Source organism: Enhydra lutris, unplaced genomic scaffold, assembly GCF_002288905.1.
Source record: "Enhydra lutris kenyoni isolate GAN:26980312 unplaced genomic scaffold, ASM228890v2 scaffoldscaffold40, whole genome shotgun sequence".
NCBI lineage: Eukaryota > Metazoa > Chordata > Mammalia > Carnivora > Mustelidae > Enhydra > Enhydra lutris.
Window position 1 is genome coordinate 11,064,443 of NW_019154124.1, and position 27,841 is coordinate 11,092,283.

The window sequence follows — 27,841 nt, forward strand, 5'->3', positions numbered from 1 at the left end:
TATTTTACACTGTAACACTTAGTCAGGGTGAAACTGATTTCCCCTAATAGTATGAGGGGACAATTACATTAAGCGGTTTTTTTCCTAGATGGCAATTTTCCCTTTTATTGAATTATTACTGGTTCGTGATCCATTCTTTATAACGAGTTAAGATTTGGGATATAATTCTGGAACTTTTTTTATTCCTTTACTAACTTCTTACCTTTAATATTAATAACACAAATATGAGCTAATGTATATGGAGAATAACAACTGCACCAGGCTAAGCACTTACCATGCGGTAATTCACGTAACCTTCACCAAGCTTATGTTTTTTAAGATTTAAAAATAAATGCTTCATGAATTCGCATGTCATTTCTGCATAGGGGCCATGCTAGTCTTCTCCGTATTGTTCCAATTTTAATATATATATATATGCTGCTGAAGTGAGCACTCGTTTTAGTTTTAATAGTTTCCATGATGCAGTTGAGGAAATGAGACTTAGCGTATTAAGCAAAGCACCCAGAGTCACCCAGTGACCAAGAATTGGAGCTCTGCTTTAGCCCCAAATGCCTGACACACTCTTATCTCCAGTGTCTCATCATTTTCAATTTATACCAAAAGTATAAGCTGCCATACCCTGTCACGCTGCTTCTTCCACACTGTTTTTCTGTTGAACTTTGGAATTATATTTTTTATCTTATTCAAATTAACACTTACCAATAAATTTTGGACAAACTGACATCATCATGAGTCACCTATTCATTTCAAGAAGAGATATATAAATACATCTCCACTTCAGCTCTGGTACATGTATCTCATATTCTCTTTTCTCAAATGCAGATTCTAAATATATTATTAAAAGTATATGATGTTTTGCAAATACAGTGAATAGGATTCCAATTTCTATTATGAGTCCCTGTCCAGGGAAAACCAGCAGGGGTGATCACCCTGGCACAGTTAGAGATGACATAAATTTGTTAGTAGAATAGAGATGACATAAATTTTGTTAGTAGCACTCTGGGACTTGAAAACTCTCATTTGCAAATTGATATTGCTACCCCCCAACACTGGCTGCTGGTTTGTTTTCTGTGGCCTACTGTATAAAAAATTGATAAAGAATTTTTCACCTTTTAATCCAATTTAGGAAAGTCAGGTCTAGCCCAAGCCCTGCCTCTAATAATCATCAATGGCCACAACTGATTCAATTGTGTCCTGTGAGCTGCAGTTTCCTTCTTTCTGGAAGAAAAGGGAGGTGGGGGTGGGGTACATTACTAGATCAACTAGAAAGGCCCTCAAATTCTAAAATCTTAACATTTAAATCTGATAGTTTTAAATATCAAAGGAATTACTTTTAAAAAAGGAATAATGAATTCTGTAAATGTCAAAAGAAAGCCACATCAAAAAAAAGAAAAAAAAAAAAAAGAAAGCCACATCAATGGAATTGAAGATAATGACATTATTAAGACAAAACTTGTTTGCCTGTAATTATAAATCATTGCCCACCAAAACTTTTGGTGTTTTTACTTTTAAACAAATACTTCAAGCAGTTTTTTTTTCCTTTTTTCTTTCTTTCTTTCCTTTTTTTTTTTTTTTGGAGAGAAACAGAGCACTTGCATGGGGGCTGGGAGGGTAAGGGAAGAGGGAGAGAAACGTAAGCTGACTCCAGGCCCAGTACAGAGCCTGAAGCAGGGCTCAATCTCTCAACCCCAAGATCATGACCTGAGCTAAAACCAGGTGTCAGATACTTAACCAACTGAGCACCCAGTTGCCCCTAAACAAATATTTCAATTAACTTAAATCATGACATGCCCAAAATTCAGTCTGTTGACTTTTGCTAAAATGTTGAGTAAGTTTCTGAATTAGCCCAACTATCATTTTAATACATTATGTTTATATTTTGATACAGAAAACTTCTAAACCTCTCTAATTACATGAACTTAGAATTTTAAACAATTGAGGGCATACTATTTTTTTTGCTTCCGAAGTAATTTGTACTAAGCTTCCTTGCTCATCTCTACTTGATATTTATGTTTTCTTTCTCAACCATCACTTTGTCAGCCACTGTGTAATCCTGATTCCACAGCATGTGCCCAACTAGAAATATGGGCAGGTTCTCTCCATTATTCTTTTTTTTTTTTTTAAAGAGGATTCTTAAATTTTTTAAAATTTATTTGGGGGTGGGGGAGGCAGACAGATACTCCTGGGCAGGCTCCATTACATGACCCTGAGATCATGACCTGAGCCAAAATCAAGAATTGGACACTTAACCAACTGAGCCACTCAGGCACCCCTACATGATTCTTAAGATATAATAAACATATCAGTATGATTTTTATCACTGTTTTTTTTTTTCATATCCCTGTGGAAATTTGAACACCAACTCCCAATGATGCAACTTTAATGAAATGATTAACTGATCGTATACTCTCTGATCTTTTCCTCTTTACCAACATTGTGAGGCAATGTAGGCCAACGCACTCAATGTTTTTATGGTGCCTGAAGATGATTGCCTGGAATGTCTTCCCTAGTTGAATTTGCCTAAAGAACTTCCCTAGTGGATTTGTCCAAAGAACTCAGAGAGAGTGATAATATACATATATAATAGATTTGCCGAGAAGAGATGCTACAATACAGATACAGTGAGGATGACTCTTGTCATTTAAGAACACAAAAATGTCCGATCACTGGTTGAAATTTTTATAAAATTCTGATAACTATGTAGGACTTCCCTCTCCCTGCACTATTACAACAAAAAAAATACTCAATTGAAGAAGCCCCGCTATGTGCCTTAGAGTTTTCTATATACATTAACATTTCGGCTAAACAGTATAGACAGTGTGTCTATACCCAAAACAAGGAAAATAAAACCATCCATTGGTGCAGAGGGTGGAGTACAAGGATACAGAATATAAACAACGAACATGTATATAAAGTATCAGGTGGAGACAAACATTATGAGAAAGGAAATGAGGTAAACTGATCAACATAGTTACAGTGATTGTATAACTAAAACAGGAAAGATACTGGAGATGAGGTAGTCAAGGGGGTCCTCTCAAATAAGGAAGCATTTGAGCAAACATCTGAGCAAAGTGGGGGAATCAGCATGCATCTATCTAGACTCAGCAAGTATCAAGACTCGGGGTAAACAGAAGTGATTTCTAATCTGTGCATATGTGTAAGACACGTACCTAATAGAACAAATATATTTTTTAAGGATGGTTAGTAACATCACCAGTGAATTCTCTTCAATATGAAATAGCATTTAGGATCAACAAAAGGACTACCAACACCAGCCGAAGACCTGATATTCAAAGTAACTCAGTACCACTAAAATCAAATACATAAATATACATAAATACATATATATATTTGAAAATATATTTCAATTATATAAATATTTTAAAAATTTAGAGTTTGATTATGGTAGAAACTAAAGACAAAACTGTATGAAGAAGATACCTATCGATAGAACATAGGGTTAAGCAGGAGAGAGATCATGAGGAGTGCCAAAAATTTCTGGCAATATGTTTAGGGTGCAAACATTGGATGAAACATTAAAAAGATAAATTAAGAGAAAAAGCAAAAGCCATATTTGGAATTTATAACAGAATTTAATATGTAAATAGTCACTTTATGAAAAAATCCCTTACAATGAAACATGTAACAAAAAAATATTTTCAGGTCTTAGTCCATGTTCTCAAGCTCTAGCATCAACATCCAAATTCTCAAAATGCTTTAGAACCATACGAATGTGTTGAAATGAGATTCTGCTATTTGCAAATTAAGGTTAAAGTTTATGCATTCTGCAAGTAAGCACCTTAGTGTAGTAGCAATTTATGTTTCAGTTTCTGCTGATTTGAAATTGACTAAGTAATTAGGAGCAAATATGATAGTTGAACTTAAGTAACTGTGAGCAACTAGGCTAAACCTACAGCTCACATCAGCCCAAACCACTCTTTACCTCTTGTCATAATTAAATGAATACACGGACCCTGAATAATTTGATCCAGTAAATAGTGATACACAACTCTGCTTCTTGGGCATGGACTCTTTTCCCAGTTCTTCAAGTCCCAGCAAGTAAGTGCTAACTTTTATATTTTTAAAAACAACAGGTCAGTTCAAAAGAGAAGTATTCCTTCTGGCTCACCATAAGTATTTATTACTCTGCCATTCCTAAAACTGAAGATGTAGGGGGAGAGGTAAGGTGGTGGAGGAATGGGGGACTCTGTTTCAACTGGTACCCTGAGTTTAGCTAGATATCTACCAAGCCACTCTGAATAACCATGAAATCAGCCTGAGATGTAAGATTATACAACTGGATCACTACAGGGGCAGAGGATCATCAGTGGAGAGGATGCACCTTGCCAGGATTTTGGTTGATGTTTTTGGCTGTACATCCCCTCAACCACAACTCAACAGAGTATCTAGAAGGAGGAACTCCCAACAAAGAAAAGACCCACAGACAATGGCCTCCCCTGCAGACCTAATAGATATGCATATAAGCAAGATGTCAGAAACAGTCCTCAGGGTAACAGTTATGGAGACAATAGCTAGGCTGGAGAAAACCAATAATGGCAACATAGATTCCCTAAGGGCAGAAATAAGAGCTAATCAAGCTGAACTTAAAAATTCCATAAATGAGATGCAGTGTAACCTAGATTCTCCAACAGCTAGAGTAAATGAGGTAGAACAATGAATTAGTGATCTAGAAGACACACTGACAGAAAGGAACAGGAAGAGGCCTGGAGCAAACCCCTTAAAATCCATGAAAACAGAATTAGAGAAATAAATGATGCCATGAAACATTCCAATGTCAGAATTATTGGGATCCTTGAGGGGGTGGAGAGAGACAGAAGACTAGAGGATACATTTGAGCTAATCCTAGCTGAGAACTTCCCCAATCTAGGGAATGAAACAAGCATTTGTGTCTTAAAGGCAGAGAGGACCCTTCCCAAGATCAAGAAGAAGAGACCAATGTCACAGGATGTAATAGTAAAACCTGCAAATCTCAAAACCAAGGAAACCATCTTAAGGGCAGTTAGGGGGAAGAGATTCCTTACATATAGAGGGAGGAACACCAGCATAATGTCAGACCTGTCCACAGAGACCTGGCAACCCAGAAAGGGCTGGCAAGACATATTCAGGGTACTAAATGAAAAGAACATGCAGCCAAGGATACTTTATCTGGCAAGGCTGTCATTCAGAATGGATGGGGAGATAAGGAGCTTCCAAGACTGGCAGAAATTGAAAGAATATGTGACCACTAAGCCAGATCTGCAAGAAATATTAAGGGGGATTCTATAAAAGAAGACCCCTAGAGTGATGGAGAACAGAAATTTATAGAGACGATCTATAGAAACAAGGACTTCACAGGCAACATGATGACAATAAAAACATGTCTTTCAATAATCACTCTAAACACAAACGGCTTAAATGCTCCCATGGAAAGGCCCAGGGCTGCAGATTGGATAAAAAGACAGGACCCATCCATATGCTGTCCACAAGAGATTCATTTTGATCCAAGCCTCACTCAAAAAAATCGAAAAATCCCAAATTCACTAACTAACTTTACATCTTAAAGAACTGGAGAAAAAATAACAAATGAGGCTGAAGCCATGCATAAGAAGAGAAATAATTAAGATAAGAGCAGAGATCAATGAATTAAAAACCAAAAATACAGTAGAACAGATCAATGAAACTAGAAGCTGGTTCTTTGAAAGAATTAATAAGATCAATAAACCACTGGCCAGACTTATCCAAAAGAAAAGAGAAAGGACCCAAATTAATAAAATTAGGAAAGAAAGGGGAGAGATCATGACTAACACCAAGAAAATAGAAACAATTATCAGAAACTATTAACAACAACTATATGCCAATAAATTAAGCAACAGAGAAGAAATGGATGCATTCCTGGAAATCTATTAACTACCAAGACTGAAGCAGGAAGAAATTGACAACGTGAACAGACCAATAACCAGTAACGAGATTGAAGCAATGATCAAAAACCTCCCAAAAAACAAGACTCCAGGGCCTGATGGATTCTCTGGGGAAGTCTACCAAACATTCAAAGAAGAAATATTATCTACTCTCCTGAAGCTGTTTCAAAAAATAAAAAAAGGGGACGCCTGGGTGGCTCAGTGGGTTAAGCCGCTGCCTTCAGCTCAGGTCATGATCCCAGGGTCCTGGGATCGAGTCCCGCATCGGGCTCCTTGCTCAGTGGGGAGCCTGCTTCTCTCTCTGCCTCTGCCTGCTTGTGTTCTCCTGTGCGCTCTCTCTCTCTCTCTTTAAAAAAAAATAAATAAATAATAAAAAAAAATAAAAAAAGAAGGAAACCTTCCAGACTCATTCTATGAGGCCACTGTTACCTTGAGTAAGAGACCCCCATCAAAAATGAGAAGCTCAGACCAATATCCCTGATGATTACGGATCCCAAAATTCTCAACAAGATACTGGCAAATAGGACCCAAAAGTACATTAAAAGGATTATCCATCACGACCAGGTGGGATTTATCCCTGGGATGCAAGGGTGGTTCAACATTCACAAACCAATCAATGTGATAGAACACATTAATAAGAGGAGAGAGAAGAGCCATATGGTCCTTTCAATTGATGTAGGAAAGCATTTGACAAAATACACTATCCCATCCTGATTAAAACTCTTCAGGGCATAGGGATAGAAGGAACATTCCTCAATATCACAAAAACCATCTATGAAAAGCCCACAGTGAATATTATTCTCAATGGGGAAAAGATGAGAGCCTTTCCCTTAAGATCAGGAACATGACAAGGATGCCCACTCTCATTACCATTGTTCAACATAGAACTAGAAGTCCCAGCAAAAGCAATCAGACAGCAAAAAGAAATAAAAGGTATTCAAATTGGCAAAGAAGTCAAACTCTCTCTCTTTGCAGATGACATGATACTTCATGTAGAAAACCCAAAAGACTCGACCCTCAAATTACTAGGACTCATATAATTCAGTAATGTGGCAGGACACAAAATCAATGCACAGAAATCACTTGCTTTCCTATACACTAAAAATGTAACTGTAGAAAGAGAAATTAGGGAATCGATTCCATTTACAATAGCACCAAAAACCGTAAGATACCTTGGAATAAACCTAACCAAAGAAGTGAATGATCTATACTCCAGAAACTACAGAACACTTATCAATGAAGTTGCAGCAGACACAAAAATATGGAAAAACATTCCATGCTCATGGATTGGAAAAATAAACATCATTAAAATGTCTATGTTGCCCAGTGCAATCTATACTTCTAACGTCATCCTGATAAAACTACCATTGGCATTTTTCAAAGAGCTGGAAGAAACAATCCTAAAATTTGTATGGAACCAGAAAAGATCCCGAATCACCAAGGAAATGCTGAAGAGAAACAATGCTGTAGGCATCATGTTGCCTAATTTCAAGCTATACTACAAAGCTGTCATCACCAAGACAGCATGGTACTGGCACAAAAAAAGACACACAGATCAACGGAAAAGAATAGAGAGCAGAGATATGGACCCTCAACCCCATGGTCAACTAATCTTCAACAAGGAAGGAAAAAATATTCAGTGGAAAAAAGACATTCTCTTCAATAAATGGTGCTGGGGAAAAAGGTCAGCTATATACAGAAGAATGGAACTCGACCATTCTCTTATACCATAAACAAAGATAAACTCTAAATGGATGAAAGACCTCAATGTGAAACAGGAATCCATCAAAATCTTAGAAGAGAACATAGGCAGTAACCTCTTCTCCATCGACCACAGCAATTTCTTTCAAGACAACGTGTCCAAAGGCAAGGGAAACAAAAGTGAAAATGAATTTTTGGGACTTCAACAAGATAAAAAGCTTCTGCAGGGCAAAGGAAACAGTTAATAAGACAAAAAGGAAACCCAGAGAATGGAGAAGATATTTACAAATGACACTACAGATAAAGGGCTGATATCCAAGATCTATAAAGAACTTCTCCAAACTCAACATCCCCCCCCCCAAAAAAAGTCAAAAAAGGGGCAGAAGACATGAACAGACACGTCTCCAAAGAAGACATACAAATGGCTAACAGACACATGAAAAAATGTTCATCATTAGCCATCAGGGAAATTCAAATCAAAACCACATTGAGATACCACCTTACACCAGTTAGAATGGCAAAAATGGACAAGGCAAGAAACAACAAATGTTGGAGAGGTTGCAGAGAATGAGGAACCCTCTTACAACGACAATGGGAATGCAAGTTGGTACAACCACTTTGGAAAACAAGTGGCAGCTCCTCAAAAAGTTAAATATAGATATACCCTATCACCCAGCAATTGCACTACTTGGCATTTACCCCAAAGATAAAGATAAAGTGAAAAGAAGGGCCATATGCACCCCAATGTTCATAGCAGCAATGTGCACAATAGACAAACTGTGGAAAGAGCCAAGATGCCTTTCAACAGAAGAATGGATAAAGAAGATGTGGTCTGTATATACAATGGAATATTACTCAGCCATCAGAAAGGGTGAATACACTCAATTTTTGCATCAACATGGATGGGACTGGAGGAGATTATACTAAATGAAATAAGTCAAGCAGAGAGAGTCAACTATCATATGGTTTCACTTATTTGTGGAGGATAAGGAATAGCATGGAGGACATTAGGAGAAGGAAGGAAAAAATGAAGGGGGGGAAATCGAAGGGGGAGACAAACCATGAGAGACTATGGACTCTGAGAAATAAAATGAGGGTTTTAGAAGGGAGGGATGGGTGAGCCCAGTGATGGGTATTAAGGAGGGCACAGATTGCATGGAGCACTGGGTGTTCCACACAAACAATGAATCACAGAACACTACATCAAAAACTAATGATGTATTGTATGGTGACTAACAGCATAACATAGCAAAAAAAAAAGTTTTTTTTAACTGAAAATATAATTTCTAAGTACCAAAAACTTTTAAGTACCAAAAGTTTCTAAGTACCAAATTTTTAATATACTACATAATTAATGGAAAAAATAGTTATCATGCTTGTCAACACCTTCTTATAAACTTTCCTTCTACTTGCAAAGCAATTAAGTTATCCTCTGGCACTCTCTTTTTTTAAAACTAAATAACCTTGATTACGTACCCTGTTATTATATCTCTAAATCTGTCCTTTGAGAGTCTTCTCTTCACAGCCCATAATTTCTTTATGAGTCTTTTGAATGAAGGTAATTTTAAAAAGCATCCATCTTAACCTTTTAAAAAACATTAAGTATATATGAAAGAGAGAACTTTGGTTCCTTTAAGAAACCTAACCCTACTCCTTCCTTCCTTTTAGTACGTCCCTCCAAAAAGCAAATGGCTACACTATAAAAATAGTCATAAACATCTGTAGTACTAGTAATGTTATGAAATACCAAGATCTTAAAATCTACATCAATAATAAGCACTATAAGTTACAAGAAGTTCCAGACACATGCCTTGCTGGGCTTTGCTAAATGCACCTCCCGAGCAGGACTTCCCAATTTCCTCACTGCTGAGGGCTCACTTGAGAGAGAGATGCTAAGTGAAGATTCTGCGTTGTCGGGTGTGGGGCCGGGCGTGGGGCCGGGCGTCTGCATTCCTAATCAGCTGCCAGGTGCTGCTCGTGCTGCTGGCCCACAGGCCCCCCCTTGAAGTTGCAAGGGTATGAACTACCATATTCTTGTTCGACATAAAAGAGATATGAATCCACATAAAAATTTCTTGAAATGTAGATAATGATGATTTTATAAGACATGAAATTACTCTCCTAGAACTCGCTTGTCACAAAAGTGCATTGGCATGCCAGGTATCTGTTACTTTATTTGTGACCTGCATCTGCTTTCTAAGGGTGGGGAAAAAAAAAAAAAAAACACCAAAAAGAAAACCACTTTTAAATGTAAATCGTGCAACAACATACATATATGCTCACTGTCATATGCCTAGTAAAAAAAGTTCTAAGCTAACCAAACCATTCCCTTGTCTAGGAATGCAAGAGACCTATTTTGGAAGGAAAACCAGAATTTAAAGCACGTGAGAAAAGGCACAATCCAAATCACGTCTTTCGTGCAGATACAGTGTAATTTCGTACTTAAACGAACCTCCACTCTGCGATAAGTCGGTGTTAAACTGTCAACTCAGAAACGGGGAGTACGGAGGTTTGATCCTAACCGCAAGCTCATCAGTGAGCCTAAGGCTGTGCGTCATCTCTCTGCAGTTCCACCCGCGCATCTGAGAGGCAGTTTTGTCTGTGGTAAGTGGGAAGCAGGTCACCCAAGCAGAGGTGAGCCTCACTAGCGCCACCAGCAGGACATCGTGATCCGCCCTGTCCAGCTTCCCCCTGTGATGGCTGGGGCTCCGCACTCCTCAGCCTGCACGTGCATTTAGAGACTATCACTTCCAGAACCGCTGTTTGGTGACTATAATCTGGGCGAAGAGTAGAACTTACTTTACAAAAGTTCTCTCCTACAACTTACAGCGAAGATATTATAAGGAAGTATATTGTGATTATTTCTTTCTCATGAATGTTCACAGATTATACTTATAATGACCCCCAGCTAGAAAAACTTACAAGTAGAAAACGGGACTGAAAAACCCTTCATGTCATCCCGGCATTTGCATCTAATTCTTAAGTAATGAGGTCTGTGATTTTATTGAAGCACATGCCCGTCTTCTTCAGTTGTTAACTTTTCACATACTTGTCATCATGGGCACACACTTTCTTTTCATCCTCCTCTGGCTCGTGGTATTTTACTCTGGAAAGGTCAAACTCCCTCACTTTCAGAAACAAATTCCAGCCACTGTGTCAACAGCTGAAATTATGCCTGTAAGTCAGAACACTGCGGCTGCTACCATCAACCACTCACTTCCTTCAAAGCACGCAGCTGGACTAGTGTGCAATCAGCTACATTATGCGTGCATGAGCTCAGCCCAACAGGGGGCTCTCCTTCTGCAACAAAGAAGGCCCTGGAGATAATCCAGAAGGCAGTAGGACATGACATGGCCGTACTTCTGACCTCTTACACATGATTGAAGCCTAACACTTAACTGTTCTTCACAAAATATTAAGAGACTTAGAAATGTAAACCTAAAAATGAGTGGCTGGCAGAGTTTTCTGTCGAGAGTTCTAGGCAACTTTGGCAAGTGCTCCTATCTACTGCATCCCAGCTCTTTGGATGACTCACATGAGCTTTGGTATGAGGAGGAAGAGAAATGCGTGATGGCTTTGTGGAAAAATTACGGTCAGAGTTAATTACACAATCATGACAGGTTTCCTGAGTGCCTTAATGTAATGACTCCCTGAAGTTATAAAAACTAAAAGTTCCAACATTTCTTTCCTAGACTTTCAGTTTCAGAGGAAAAAAAAAAATACATGCACACGTGTGTACACACACACCAGGACATTATAAATACATTTTGAAGAGTTTTTTCCTTAGAATTTCCATGTCCTTAAATTGTAAAATTTGCATTTAATGAGAAAGACCTATCTGTTGAAGACAAAAAAATATTTTTGCTTTTCTCTTACCAAAATGATGAATAATAATTCATTTTCTTTACATGTATCACTTTCAGTCATTCAATTTCAGGCATTTTATAGCTCCAAAATATAGCATGGTAACTAATAAAGCTGAAGAATTTCTTTTAAACTATTAAATTTATTTGGTTGATATTAAATATTATATAAATGCAATTAGGAGCATATGAAGTTGATAGGAGCAAAAGATGCACGATAAAGCAAGTAAATACATATATTAAAAGAAAATATATTACCTAGGCAGGATGTATAATCCAATATAATGTTTAAGTGTTCAGACGCAATTTTAAGAACAATCCAATTCATATATGATTTTTCAAGCCAAAATACGGAAACATTTACTGAAAGAATTCCTCCACCAAAACAAAAAATGATTTTTAAAAAATGAATAAATTTAGTCTTAAAACTAATTTCTTTTTGCTTTTATAACATAATCATATTCTATCTTAGAAGTTCTAACAATTCCAATATTTTGGAATATATCAGATTTCACAATAAAATCAGTAAATACATTTTATATTTTCCTCAGCATTCAGCCACATAACTTTGTGGTTATATCTAGACTCATACACAAAGATGGCTGTGCTCCAATTCTGTCTTCTAAGAACAATAATAGTACCTACCTCACAAGGCAGCTGTAAAGACTAAATGAGTTACCATGGAAAACACAGAGAGTAGTTCCTGCCACAAAAGCAGTGTTAAAAAAAAAAAAAAAAAAATCACACTGAAAAGTCCCTATGACTTGTGATTAAATGAAGGTTAATACATAAATAAGATAAATAATGAACACATAACTACCTGAGATCTTGTTCATACTGATTAGTGAAGGGCAAATCTAAGCCTGGCATAATCAGCTCACTTAAAATCAATCAGTGACTTTTCAATCATGAAAATGCACTAACGATTTTTCTGAAATAATAAAATTAAACAACAGTACACAGTTAATAAAAAATTCAGAGTATAGTTGGCAAAAATGTCTTTTTATGATAAATGAGGATCATAAATGATGAAAGTAAATTAAAGGAACTAATTGAAACTAAACAAGACAATATACAGGAGCTGAGACCAGCAATAAATTTCTTTGGGAGGAGAGTGGGAAATCACGATGGCTTCATCTTTCAAATAGCTTCCTGCATTATTTGCCTTACAATCTCCCTGGGTAGTGCATTTTCCAGTATCATCCTTCTTTCTGATTTTTGAATACAGAACTGGGTATTTTCATATTTAACTTGAGATATTGAGATACACTATTTCCAGTTCTTTCTACAATCAACATATTCCATTTGCCAATGCACCTGTAGCTTACACAGTCAAGCTCCATCAAGTAAGGACGCACAATATGGATCTGAGAAGAGCTGTCAATGAACCAACAAGGTCTACTGGCTCACAGAAACCACAAGGAAGTATCTTGCAATTATGTTTCTTAAGAAGTCAGTTAACAATTTTCTTTAAAACAATACATATTTAAAAGCTTTAGTATTTCAGGGTGCCTGGGTGGCTCAGTGGGTTAAGCCTCTGCCTTCAGCTCAGGTCATGATCTCAGGGTCCTGGAATCGAGCCCCGCATAGGGCTCTCTGCTCAGCAGGGAGCCTGCTTCCCCCTCTCTCTCTGCCTCTCTGCCTACTTGTGGTCTCTGTCAAATAAATAAATAAAATCTTTAAAAAAAATAAAAAAATAAAAGTCTTAGTATTTTTAAGAAAAGTAATGGTCTTTAAGACTTGTCAGGCAATTAACAATCCCAATATCAATCCCATCTAAGTGATTTAATTAAGAAAGATCCATTAATTGCTGGTTAAATGTGGAAACCATAAAATTCATTCAAATCCATTTCTGCTGTTTAAAAAAAAATCTTTTTAAAGCATATTTATTAATAGCATTGTTTAGTTTCTAGCTAAGGCAGATGCTACTGATGTCCCATCCATATTTCCATGCACGCCAGCCCAAATTTAACTGCCTGAGATTTCTGCAAGCCTTTTGCCTGTGTACGTGATGGCCTGGGAACCCCAGAGAATTGATGTCTCCTGGGAGCAACTATTAACTTTAAATACTCCAGCCCATTTTCCTCTTGGAAGAGATAACTCTGAATCATGTAATGTACGGATTCTTAGAACTACCCAGAGCATTAAGCTGTACTCATGCAGAGTGGTAATTTATTTGATAAACCATCAAATAAATTATTATTTATTTACTATTTATTTTTTCTCTCTCTCTCTCTCTTTTAAACTTCTCACACTTCTCTTAAGTATTTCCTAGAGTTACTTTCTCAATAGATGATTTGTACTTAAATCTTTGTCTCAGAGACTGTTTCTGGGGGAACCCAGTCTAAGTTGATACTGGCAGTGGTTTTAGGAAGCAGATCCTCAGGATGGGATTGTAGAATTAAATCATCACTAACCAGCCATATGACAACAAAGACTCCACTGGGAACTGACCGTATACCCGTCATAACTAGGGTCAAGAAAACCCCTCAGAGGCTGTAGCATCACAAATTCTAAGCGTTTCACCTCCAGTGATTGGAACACAATATAGATTGAAGGGAAGGTGCCTACCATTTCAGATATATAGTCGCAATATTAATCATAAAGGCTTGGAGTTGGTGGGTTGTTGTTATATTCGCTGAAGAAAATGATAACATCAAGTCAGTGAACTATCAACTGAAGGCAGTGTGTGTACTGCAGAAGACTTCTAGGGCAAACAATGAAGAGATTCCCATCTCCTGTTGTGAAGTCAATGTGCGCCAGAAATACGCACAGTATGTGCTTTTCAGAGTCGCATCCTTAAAAAGGACGCTGCATTTGGAGCCTTGTCAGGCTTCTATGTTACAGTCGGGGCAATGCTAGGCAAATAAAGGGACCCTAAGTGTAGAACATCCAGGTGAGTGCAACTGAGAACCATGAACTTCCAGATTCCCCTATACCCTCTGGATAGGCAGAAGTAACCTCTTCCACCTAGAAGATAGTAGTTTGTCTGTTCCTAAACACCATAAAAGATGACAGGGGTTCTCCTGAAGATCTGATCTCATTTTCCCTCATGGCTTTAAGCAACAAATAGGTAAGGTCTCAAAACGTCCCATCTGGCAAAGAAGTCTCTGCTCCAGGAAAACAAAAAGAAGAGAGAGAGAGAGAGAGAGAGAGAGAGAGAAAGAGAGAGACACTATTCAACGAAAGAGATATAAGATCTGCACAGTAGGAACCAGAAGGTCATAGGAGGATATGCAGGGAAGGGATGCTGAGGGATCATGAGGCAACATACACCCAGTCAGCAGTGTGGTATGGAGGAATAAGCAGTTTGAGAGAAGAGACACACAGACTCCTACACAGTGGCAAATGGCTTGAATGGTTGGCCAATGCCCTGGAGGAGCTAGACTGGAAGACCTTCCCCAAACAAAGTATCCTGGAGAAACAGCATGAGGATGTACCTACAGAGTAGGCATGGAAAGTGCAAATTGCTCTGTTTCACATCAATGACCACTAAAGAGCATTCATCACAAAGTACTGAACAACTGGGTAGATGAGTTGTCACTGGAGGTCATCCAGCCTTTTTGTGTGGCAAATGTAGTGCTTGCAAAATGGGCTCATAAATGCTGTAGCAGGTTAGTGGGGATGGGAGCAGGGAGGGGGGAGACGGAAACAGACACACACACAGAGAAAAAAAGACACGAGAGAATATTGTACATGGGCCTAAAAGCATACGCTGTTTCTCACCTAGTGTAATATAGCTACAGACACTGGTGAATGACCAAACAATTGTCCAATGCTTATTCTTCAATATAATACCACCTTTCAAAAAGACAACCGACAATGTCATGTCAATTAGATAATCATCAATTTCATACCTCTAGAGGGGGTGGGATACATTGTTTCTTGTTACTGACAAACATTCCACTTATGAGTTCCTTTCTTGTTCACGGTGCCTCTCCCAGGTACACATACTACCTGATTCAGCATCATGGGATATCACCATGGGGTTGTGCATCAGCTGCATAACCAAGAACCTCTTTTATGGGAAATGAGGTCCAATAATGGGCACATGAACATGGGATCCACCGGGGCCACCATTTACTGCCCTACTTAGGAGCTGCCCACATGATAAAACACTGGGGCAGTCTCTTAAATGCACAATGAAGGCTCTAGCTTGGGGATGACAGTCTGAATTGAAATGTAGTCCTTCAAGATATAAAATGTACTCTTGACTACGGTGCTATGTTCATTGATGTGCTGGCACCAGCTTGTATCTGCTCATTTAAAAAAAATTTAATTTAATTTAAAAAGTATACTTTTCAGGAATCATTAAAGCCGGCTGACTTCACATAATAAGTAGCTTGAAATCAGCCACGGTGGGAGTATTTATATTATGAAAATTAGCAAATGCTACAAATCAGCTTGCCCCTCCCCACACTGGCTCTGCCCCAAAAAGGCAGAATGCATGAGTGTGGGAACTAAGGGATGGATGTGGGAGCAGCGTCTCTCGCCACCACAGAGCGTGAGCTACTTGGGAAATCTGCCCACCCTGTGTCTGCAACTTTAGGCTCTACAGACCACGAATGTTCTACTTTCCACGTGGGGTTATAAAGCTGAGGTGGTGCTCCCACCAGGGTCACAGTAAGAATTTCACTTAACCTAAATCTATACCTACTATCTCAGTATTTTGGATTTCTCAAGCCAGTAAAACTACATACAAAAAAAAAAAAAAAAAAAAAAAAATCTGGCAGAGCTCCAGCTGACAAGGAGATCGTCCTGAAGGCTGTTGCTACATAATGTGGGGAAAGCAGAACCAAGCATAAAACTCAGAGGACTCATTCAAGCCCTTCCATGCTCAGTGAAGACTGGACAATTTCAGGAGCCACTGTGAAATGCACACACAGAGACTGTGCATTCCCAGGCCTCTGGGTTTCAAGTTCAGGCCATCTCACTAATCAAGCTGCTGACAGAGAGTTAATGTGCAGGGAAATTAGAAAGGGTATGAGAGAAGAAAAAAGATAAGTATAAATGACAGACCTTTGTTCCAATGCTAGCAACCCTCCTTCGTGATGTATTCTCAGCTGGGCTTTTTGGTTTGTTTGTTGTTTTAATTGTGAGCAGTCACCCATCTTAAAGGATCAGTGACTGGATAAAGAGGGCACTGGTGAGGTTTCTCACTACCATTACCTACAACTTTTGGTCTCAGTTTCCCCTCTTGTGGCCAAAATCTATTCTGCCTACATATGGGGAAGGCTGGTACATAAAACCCCAGATCTTTAGGGATTTCGGCAGAATAACTTTGAAATTCATATTCTAAGCAGCTTCTGGGATTCTTTAGTAGGATAAAGTTCCTTTAAATGAAGTTGAGATCCTTTAATCTGTTATCTCCCTCTTTCTCTTGACTCAATTCCACACTCCTTTAACTGGTAGTGTTTCCTGGGATCATGTCCCAAATCAACTACCAGACTTTGAATCCATGAGTGAGAATCAGGCAGAAGCCAGTTTAAGACAATGACCATATTTAATATCTGTTGGTTTTATATAAATTTTATTAGATAGTCTGAATCCATATCGAATTTAATGTTTTTACAATTTTCTCTTTTGTTAGGTTTTGTGATAAATGATATGTTTATGTACAAGTGAACCTAAATAACTACCTTTCTGATCATTTGAGAGATTACATTTTACCTGTTCACATTTTGTTAGGTGCTGAGCAAACGTAGAGAGCAGAGTATAAAATAAGAATGGGACGAATCAGATCTTAGGCAGTATCAAGCTTTATGAAATAATATCAAGGATACAGTCAAGCTAAAGGATTGTGAAGGTTCGGGTAAAGCAGAGCAAGATCTGGACATTGACAGTGGGTCCCCAGAGGTTATGGGCTGAATCACATCCCTTCAAATTCATACTTTGAAGTCCGAACCCCTAGTACCTCAGAATGTAACAGTATCCAAGGATAAGGTCTTCGAAGAGGTGGTTAGGTTATAATTAGGCTATTAGGATAAGGACAGCATCTACTAGGACTGGTGTCCATATAAGAAGAGACACCAGGGATGTACATGGACAGACAGATCACCATCTAAAGACGCGGCAACAGGCAGCCATCTGTCAGCCAAGGAAGGAGGCAGCAGGAGAAACTGACCCTGCCAGCACCTTGACCTTGGAGTTCCAGCCTACAGAACCATGAAAAAATACCTTTCTATAGTTTGAGCTACCCAGTCTGTCTCATTCTGTTACAGCACCCTTAGGAAACTAAAACACCAGGTCGTGCCTCACTGTGGTGGAGACACACATGTGGCCCAGAAGAGAAAAAGTCTCCAAAGGAGGTTTGCAGACTTCCTTGCATGTATCACCTATGGAACATTTTTACAAAGCCTTGCCTCATTGATCTTGGGTTCTACAGCTACCTTCAGCCAGTGATATCCTGCGAAAAGCATTTATTTTAGTTATAAATCCCCTTCCTTTTCATAAACATCATACATCCAGTTACCTGGAGTTCAGGCTAACAGAGAGATGATACTTGGTTCTCTTGACTACTTCCTTCCTAGGGGTGCCCTTCCAGTGAAGGAAGTTGCTTTAACTTCATCCTCCCAAGGGGTTTCAAAGACAAATCTCTTCTTTTATGTTCAATACAAAATGATGTCACCACAAATTACTCATTTTCATCTCTGTGCATATAACCACTTCAAATGTTAATTATATATCAATAAATGATCATGAAATATCTTGCTTAAATTCTGAGATGTGCTAACATTCATTTAGTCTGTTTTATTTGCTTTAGAGTTTGACCTCCTTTACCTATGAGTAGGAAGGTCTACTATGGTTCTTTGGAAATAAGATCTTTTAAAAAGCACATTGACATATCAGTTCTTATATTAACAATACTTTGAAAACATAATACATTATTATCATTATTAATACATCATTAGGATACATATTACCAGTGGCATTTTCCACAAAGATGGAAAAAATAACACTAAGATTTATATGGAATCACAAAAGACCCTGAAAAGCGAAAGCAATCTTGAGAAAGAAGAACCAATCTGGAGATACCACAATCCTGTATTTCAAGATATACTACAAAGTAATCAGAACACTATGGTATAGACACATAGATCAATGGAAAAGAGACACATGGATCAACAGAACAGAACAGACTCCAGAAATAAATCAACGACAAAAGAGGCAAGAATATACAATGGAGAAAAGATGGTCTCTCCAACAAACAGTGTTAAGAAAACTGGACAGCCATGTGCAAAAGAATGAAACTGGACCATCTTCTCACACCATATGCAAATAAACCCAAAATGGGTTCAAGACCTAACTGTGAGATCTGAAACCAGGCAGTCATTTCTCTGACATTAGCCATAGCAACATTTTCCTAGATATAGCTCCTAAGACAATCAACTATTGGGACTACATCAAAATAAAAGGCTTCTGCAAAACAAAGGAAACAGAAACAAAACAAAAGAAGCAACCTACTAAATGGTTGAAGATATCTGCAAATGATATATCCAGTAAGAGGTTAATACCCAAAATATATAACTCCTGTAACTCAAAACCCTCCCCCACCGAAAATACAAAAAACAACCCAATAAATAATGGGCAGAGGCCCTGAATATATTTTTCCAAAGAAGACAGAGAGACAGCCAACAGACACATGAAAAGATGCTCAACTTTACTCATCATCAGGGAATACATATCAAAACCACAATCAGATATTGCCTTAGACCTGTCAGAGTGGCTAATGTGAAAAAGACAAAAAACAAAAAAACAAGAGTTGGGAAGGATGTGGAGAAAAAGAAACTTTCATGCGCTACTGCTGAGAACGTAAATTGGTGCAGGCACTGTGGAAAATAACATGGACATTCCTCAAAAAATTAAAAACAGAAATACTACATGATCCCATAATTCCAATACTAGGTATTTACCCAAAGTATATAAAAGCACTAATTCAAAAAGACCTATGTACCCCTATGTTTACTGAAACATTATTTATTATAAGCTAGATATGGAAGTGACACCCAAGTATCAACCAAAGGATGAATGGATAAAGACAGAGTGAGATACACACACTGGAATAGGACTCAGCCCTCCCCTCCCACAAAAAATCTTGCCATTTGGGACAACATGGGTAGACCTAGAAAGTATTAGGCTAAGTGAAATGTCAGGTGGAGAAAAAAAAATACCATATAATTTTACTTGTATGTGGAATCTAAAAACCAAAGCAAATGAACAAACACCGAAGAGACTCTTAAATACAAAGAACAAACCAGTGTTGCCAGAAGGGAGGTGGGTAGGGGGAAATGGGTAAAATAAAGGGGATTAAGAGGGACAAACTTCCTATTATAAAATAAAAAGGTCACAGAAATGAAAAGTACAGAATAGGGAATACAGTTAACAATATTTTAATAAAATTGTACGGTGACAGATGGTGACAACACGTATCATTGTGATAACATATAGAATTGTTGAATCAATATGTTGTACACCTGCAACTAACGTAACACTGTGTAGCGTAATTATACTTCAGTTTAAAAAAAACATAATACATTATGGATACATGTCCAGTGTGAAAAATTGAGTTTTATAATGAAGAGAAAATTGCCATCTAATGATACTGCCAAGTTGCTACTTATTAGGAGTTACAGTGATAACAGCAAGTACAGAGTTCATGTCACCTGTTTAAGCTCCTTGGTGTGAGGGAAGAATGTCTGCCGTGTTTTTTTCTTCATTATTACTTCAATTACTTCACTCATGGCAAAAGCCTTAGACACTCAAAAAGGACCTTGGCATGGAAGCATAGGAGAATTAGCAACAAGCAGAGGACTGCTCAGTAAGACAGCTTTATAATAGATCAGACCTACCTCAGCCTATCAGTGATAAAACACTATAAAATATTTAAAATCAGGGGGAGATAGAAATTGCAGAATTAATTCCACAAAAATGCAGTCAACTTATACTTACTGAAGCCACATTCACGAAATCGTCATCTGAGAGGGTTTCCAACATTTCGGAGACAGATGTTCGGATCAGTTTAAGTGTCAATCCGCTGACACTTCCACTCCTATAAAACAATGGGTCCATGACACATACTGAAGCAACACCACACATCCTAACAATAGGAGACTTTCCCACTAACTCTAGGTCATTTACATAATATTTAAGTAATTTTACCTTCAAAAATTAGTAAAGAGAGTCACATTTCTGATGGAGTAGAAATATATTGTAAGTCCTATCAGCAACAGAATGTATACGTTTCTAACTATAACGATGAAAATTGCATGTCCAGGGATGATTTTAAGAAATTATGGATACTCATGACATATTTACTTATTGAAGAAATAGATAACCCAAATACCAGCTCTGTTAGCCAGGTTGAAGTGTTCTAGTCCTTATTTCTCTGGTCTCTACATATTCTACGGATCCTCGGCGACCTCATCTCACTGTGAGACTCACCTCTAGACAACTAACTCACCCTTCTTCATCTCTAGAGCTCTCAACTTTTCCCCACTTTTAGACTTCTGGCTTTGTTAAACAACTACAGGGTCAATATACAGAATGGCAAACTACTCCCACACATATTTTTTTTCCCCTATTAATGATCTTGGTACCAATCTGGCTGGATTTCAGTCATCCAATTTCCTCCTTCCTCTCAACTTTCTCACTCTTTCGGACAACCTCTCTTTTTCATTCCATTTCTCAGTTCCCAAAGAGGTGGCCTCTTCTCTATCTTCTCTCCACCCTGTGTCAGGTGTGTCTTACCTGAAGACCCTGAGCTTGGGTAACAGCCACTCCATCCAACTCTTAGCCTCTATTCCTCGCCATGCAAACAGGTGAAAATTCTAGAAACACATCTTGAGCTAATACTGTTAATAGTTCATAGTTACCTACTAACTAGCCAGTGATCACAAGAGCCCTGTATTCAAAGACTTTCATTCCCTTCCTTCCTTCCTTCCTTTCTTCTGCTCAATACAGTGCCCCCAAATGTTTTCACCTATGTCACTTCGCTCCTGTCAATTCTTCCATTGGAAATTCCATTCTCTTTCCTCTCCTCTCCCATGCCCACCTTGTGAAATCAATTCTAATTTTACTTCCTTAGTGTTAAGTTTTTTCTGACACTTTCAGTCAGAGTGTTATTCCCTATGGACTCTTAGTACTGGGTCATACTTTACGTCTATCACCTTCTACAATTATTTTAGTTACTTGGGAATATGGTTAAGTTTCAATAATACACTTGAATTATCTTTGAAAGACATCTTAATCATCTTTGTCTCTACATTATCACATTGTATAAAGGAGAACTTCCATACATGTTTGTTGAAATAATTTTTAAAAATGCTATTTGAACTTGATATGCATTTTTAATCTTCTAATATACATGTGGATTCTAAAGATTTTAATATGAAGAATTATTTCTGGGAATTATCACATATCCAAAAAGATTATAACATACTGAATCACCACTTAGGTTTATACTTAAGAAGAATATCAAAGATTAGCATATAACTCCATAATAATTTAATTAAAATATGTTCTGATTTACATATATTTTAAGAAATGAAATGGGAATTAACATGTAAGTTAACATGTTGAATTCCTTTATCTTCTCTTTCTCAGGCTAAGTGACATGTTTTTAACTTGTTTATTTCAGATCATTTTTTAAATGTTTTCAAATGATGATATTAGCTTGTGATATGGATTTAGCTGTCTACAAAATATTGGATTCTGTTTCTTCCAGTATGACAAAGAACTTAAGAAGATTTAACTTTTTCTCTCAAGGAAAATAAGCATTTTATACCTCTTGTTTTTAACTCCTTGGCATTGCTCTTAAAAACTTATTATTTTCTATATTCTACAATTTCATCTTAAATTTTATTAGAAAATTATACACACATACCCCTTGACTCGAAGGGATGTAAAAAAATAAAATGACCAATACAAAAACTCATGCTATTCCTTCCTGTATACCAGCATTTCCCTTTAAAAAGTCCCAGTATTGGCCTTTAATATATTTGATATTTATCTATTTTGTGGCTAAATTCCTACAAATTATGCGAATCATTAGTAGCTAAATGCCAATTTTTTTTTTTTTTTTGGTAGCAGGAACTGCTAAGTTTTAGCAACCAAATACTTTATCCTGTTTAAAATGTAAAGCAAAAATTTGAAATAAAAGAATAATTTTTCAAAAAGCTCAAACATTACAAATATGCCATAATTTTCAATTCCAATGTAGATTCTTATTTTCTGTAAGATAATTTTTGTTTTGTTACTATCTTGATATGGCTTTTTCCCCTGGATATAAAGTCATCATAATTTCTCTTTGCTTTTTTTTTTTTTTTAACCCAACCTACTTCCAACATATTACTGTTATCTTCCTATCTTCCCTAAATTTTCAGTATATAAAGAGAGAATATTTAACTACTCACACATCAACCAGGATAAGCATGTCCTTAGGCGATGCAGCTCCTTGGATGTACCTGAAACAAAGACCATATGAATACCTTTTTTCTTGAAAACTATTAAACATTGATATGTTTTGAATTGGTATTCACTGATTTTTTTTAGATCAGGTATTTTTTTCAAGCATCTCAGTAGGCAATGTGTTTTCATTCACAGTTCTACAATGTCAATTTTTAAAAAGCTCCATTTAACATAATAGAGATGTCAGAGGCAGAATATGTTTCACAGATAAAACAAGAGATCAAGAGATGTGTTCTAATATTAGAAGCAAAAGAAATTACCTCCTGGATATGAAAAATATATATATATGTATACATATATGTATACATATACATATATACACACACACACGTACACATATACATATATACACATATGTGTGTGTATACACACACACACACATATATATATCCTAAACTCCAGTTTATTGACCATGGGGTTTAAAACTCACTCTAAGGAATTTAAAGATTATATCCTATTTTTCAATGCAGAAAATAAACATAGCAAGAGCTAGTGGTCTAGGAATGTGAGAAAACAACTATCAACAGAGAAGAAATACTAAGGGGTAATACAAAGTGATGATAAAGTGATTGAAAACAGAGTAACGTATAACATTACCAAGAGTTTCAGGTGATGCCTCTCAGAACTTTAGTGTCTGAGAATCACCTGGAGAACCAGTTCAAAACATGGATTCTCACACTGACCCCAGCCCAACTGTAGTGATAAGCTGAATTGCAGGTGAGTGATCCCCCAAAGTTCATGCTGCTTGGCCACAACCTGACTGGCGGGGAAGCGGGGCAGTGGGGACGGCTGTTCTGATTTATCCAACAGGAAGAGCTAAACCTGAACTCAACGTTTTAGTTATCTTTGAGGCCTCTCTGCCCAAGACTGAATCTAACTTCTCAGAAGCCTATGGAAAACCTGCCAATTTGTTTTTAGACAACATCCAAAACAGTGAGTATCTACTCAGGACTACGTGTTCATGAAACAGAGTGTATAACGTGTACCCAAGTCCATTTCTCTGTAAGAAGGTGAAAGCGGTAGGTTTGCCAGGATATTCCAATGAAAGGCAAATCTAGTTCATGTCCAGCATCTGCAATGGTCCATTGGAATATGAGAGGATAGGCTAGTAGGCTGGCACATTGCTTCTAAGGTCCCCCCCAAAACAACAGTTCCTAAACCCAATCTATGTGATCTATGTGATATCCCAGTCTCGGCCTCCATTCAACAACCCGTAACTCCAGGGCCACCACACCTGGAAAAATATTAACAAGAATATTACATGGACTAATAATATCTGGTACTATCATTCGTGGCCGGTGTTCACGTAAATCACTACTGAAATGGTTAACAGGACATTTTAAAAGTCATAAATATATTTCTTCAATTCAATCATCATGCATCTTGGAATTTGTTTAAACCCTCACAAGTAGTTAGAAATAATCTAAATGTCCAATATAGTAGGGGATTTTCAAAATAAGTTACCATATAATCATTCTAAAATGACATTAAGCATGTCTCTCATGCGTAAGCACTCAAAGGTATTGATATGAAAGAACAGGTTACAAAGCAGTGTACTGTACAAAATGTGAACCCATTTAAAAAAAGATCAATCCTCACATTAAATACATTTTTTAAAAATGGAAATAAAACGTGTAAGTTTAATAGTTGTTTCCCAGTGAGTGCAATTGTGAGCTATTTGCTATTTTTCGAGGTACATGTTAGGAGAAGAGTTGCTTTAGTAGTGAGGAACAAAGCAGCTTTCCTTTTGGGAGAATGAAACCTAAGCTATGTGACCATGACTAGGGGCACTCATACCTTGGGGCCAGTTCTCATTAGTTCACTGCCAGAGGCAAACCACCTTCTACTCTATCGAGACACTTCATTAAAGCTCTACTCCAAGCAAACTGGGAGCTTTTCAATAGAAACCCCTGCTAGCTAAAAGAGATTTAGAGAGGGACACTGAATATAAAACTTAAAAAACTAGTCCGTTTGTAATCATTTGATAAGTCATCTCAACAATTTTCACTATTATTGCTCACTTGAACTTACCATCTTGAATTTTAACTGTATTTATTTATTAGCTGGGGGAAAAAAACGTCACTAGCTCTTTGAAATAATTAGACAATATTCATTCTAAAATGGAAATCCTTTCAACTTTTTCACAAAAAATGTGACCTTCTTTTGTCTAGTTCATTTTTTCACAGCTACCTAAAAATTCTTACCATGGTCTTCTGCGTACATCATAAAGATCAATCTTGTTTGGAGTTCTACTGTTATCAACCCATGGAGAAGCTACAAGAAAGAAATTAAGTTAAAAACAGAGAAATGAAATCAACATAGTAGATATGATCTAGAAAGATATTTTTAAAATTCATAAAACTCCACTGAAACATTCCACAGCAATAGTTAAAATGGGCGTTTCAATTTATATACTCATAGCCTTTTTTTAAATGGCAAAAAACGCAGCAGTATAAAAGAAAGTTAACAGAAGTCAATTTTCTTTTTTCACATTATTTCATAACTAACTTGTACACATAGGGATTTTCTGGATGCTAACTTTACATGCTTTATCAGGTGTCCAGAGGTTATACAACTTACCTCCTCTCTACTAACACCAAAATTTACCTTAAAAGAAAAATTACCTGCCACTAATGGAAGTTATACGTTCAATTATTTGATCCTTATACTTTTATTATCTTCTCTTGAATTGTTATTTACATGAAGGCATGATTTCTTTAATCTTAGTCTTCACATATTCAATGATGGCCAGAACATTTGTGATTATAATTAAAAAGTTAAAGTAAAATTAAAATAAACCCATGGAAAAGTCTTTTTCTTAAATTTATTTGAATGATTTGAGGTAATTCAAGTATAAATTCAAGAATCTTGTGTTAGTTTCAGAGCCTTTATCATTTTGCAATCATCAGAAAAATAATGTTAACTGCATTGCTTTTATTTATTTTTATTTTATTTATTTTATTTTATTTATTTATTTTTTTTTTTAAAGATTTTTATTTATTTATTTGACAGAGAGAGATCACAAGCAGGCAGAGAGGCAGGCAGAGAGAGAGAGGAAGGGGGAAGCAAGCTCCCTGCTGAGCAGAGAGCCCGATGCGGGACTCGATCCCAGGACCCTGAGATCATGACCTGAGCCGAAGGCAGCGGCTTAACCCACTGAGCCACCCAGGCGCCCAACTGCATTGCTTTTAAATGCAATTAATTTACACTTATTCTAACCAAATCTACACTTTAATTAAAATTAAATGCTTTACACACACACACACACACACACACACACACATTCCTTAGACCTAATGGATAGTAATAAAAGCTGATAAATCAGATGATCATTTTACGCTGAAGAAGTCCTCTCCTTGAACATACGGCTCTTAGGAAAATTCCTATAATAATTCACATGACTTATGCCTCCCAATCTATTTTGCCCTTTTCCCTGCTGAAAAGTATGAAAATTATGGAAAACTGTACCGTGAATCAGGTTTATCAGCCAAGTACAATAATTTGGCGAATTAGGTTACGTCAAAAAATAGATAACTTCTGAGTCTTTCCTTACCTACAAAATTTCCTTCTCATTAGTAACTATATTATAAAATGACATTCAGGGCCACCTGGGTGGCTCAGTGGGTTAAAGCCTCTGCCTTCGGCTCCACTCATGATCTCAGGGTCCTGGGATTGAGCCCCACATGGGGCTCTCTGCTCAGCGGGGAGCCTGTTTCCCACCCTCCCTACCCCCCGCTGGCCTCTCTGCCTACTTGTGATCTCTGTCAAGTAAATAAATAAAATCTTTAAAAAAAATAAAATGACATTCATTTTAAAGCACATTTATATAAAACAGTTTAAATATAGCCCTCTTCCAACAACCATTTACAATACAGTCAATGCAAATGAAATGATAAAATTACTGTTATTCCTACAATCTGCACTTGCAAAAACTTAGAGCCAGTGAGGTAACATTTCCCTTTTTCTTTTTGTGGGAGCCCTGGAATAAAGCAACAAGCATGTGGGAGACATGCCAGTTCACGTTCAACTAGTCCTCTATAATATCTGACTCCCCAAGCCACGGTCTAGGTGATAACTACAAATTCAAATGAAGGATATCCTTTCAGTACGTTTTGATGGTTGTATACATTTACTGCCTCTCAGCTTCAAATTCACCCATTTATCTTGCTCTATGAAAATGGATCTGGGCTCTTTAAATATTTTTTGCTCAGCAAGGAGCACAATTTTAAGCTTTGTCAGCAGGTGATGAATGAGAGACACTCAATGAGAAAAGGGGTTTTGCTTCCTGTTTCTGATTCATTTGCTCAAAGGCTCTCCAGCCATGGGAGGTTTTCCTGGTGTCTGGCTTCTACAGTGCCTTGTATTCTCCACAGCCCCACTATTACAACTTGGGTAGGTCTTGGAGCACTCTCAGACTCTCCAGAAAAAAACGGCCAGCAGTACTCCCTGACTACTTTTCTAGTAGACTGCTGTCAAGGAGACATTTTGGACCCTAAAGGATGAATTACCAGCAAACCATTCTAGCAAGACATCATAGCGACTTCTGGTCATTTGGTGGGCATGGAAGTGTCTCCTATAAGATCTGGATCTCAGGGCGGGGGGCGGGGTGCTAAGTGGCTCAGTGGGTTAAATGTCTGCCTTTGGCTCAGGTCATGGTCCCAGGTCCCAGGATCAAGCCCCATGTCCAGCTCCCTCTCCCTTTGCCCTTCCCCTAGCCCATGCAGGCTGCATGGTATAGCTCTCAAATAAATAAAATCTTAAGTGGGGGGGGGGGGGAAGCAAGATCTGGATCTCAGCCCAGAGGCACCTGGCATTGAGGTTGCCTCCTCCAGCAATCTCAAGTCCAGGGGTAGTTGCTGTTACAGATTACATCATATCATACTCTATCTGGCA

At 37.5% G+C, this 27,841-nt stretch overlaps 1 protein-coding gene across 7 annotated transcripts in view; it reads right to left on the reverse strand.

The window, feature by feature from the left end:
- The window catches only part of LOC111155265 (calcium voltage-gated channel auxiliary subunit alpha2delta 1), a 504,879-nt gene that overhangs the window by 95,623 nt on the left and 381,415 nt on the right, over positions 1-27,841 (reverse strand). For all 7 annotated transcript variants that reach the window (XM_022515388.1, XM_022515390.1, XM_022515387.1 and 4 more), the window contains exons 8-10: positions 25,153-25,222; positions 22,894-22,944; positions 20,432-20,531 (exon numbers count right to left, since the gene is read on the reverse strand). In XM_022515388.1, the coding sequence (XP_022371096.1) occupies positions 20,432-20,531; positions 22,894-22,944; positions 25,153-25,222 (221 nt within the window). The remainder of the gene's footprint in view (positions 1-20,431; positions 20,532-22,893; positions 22,945-25,152; positions 25,223-27,841) is intronic.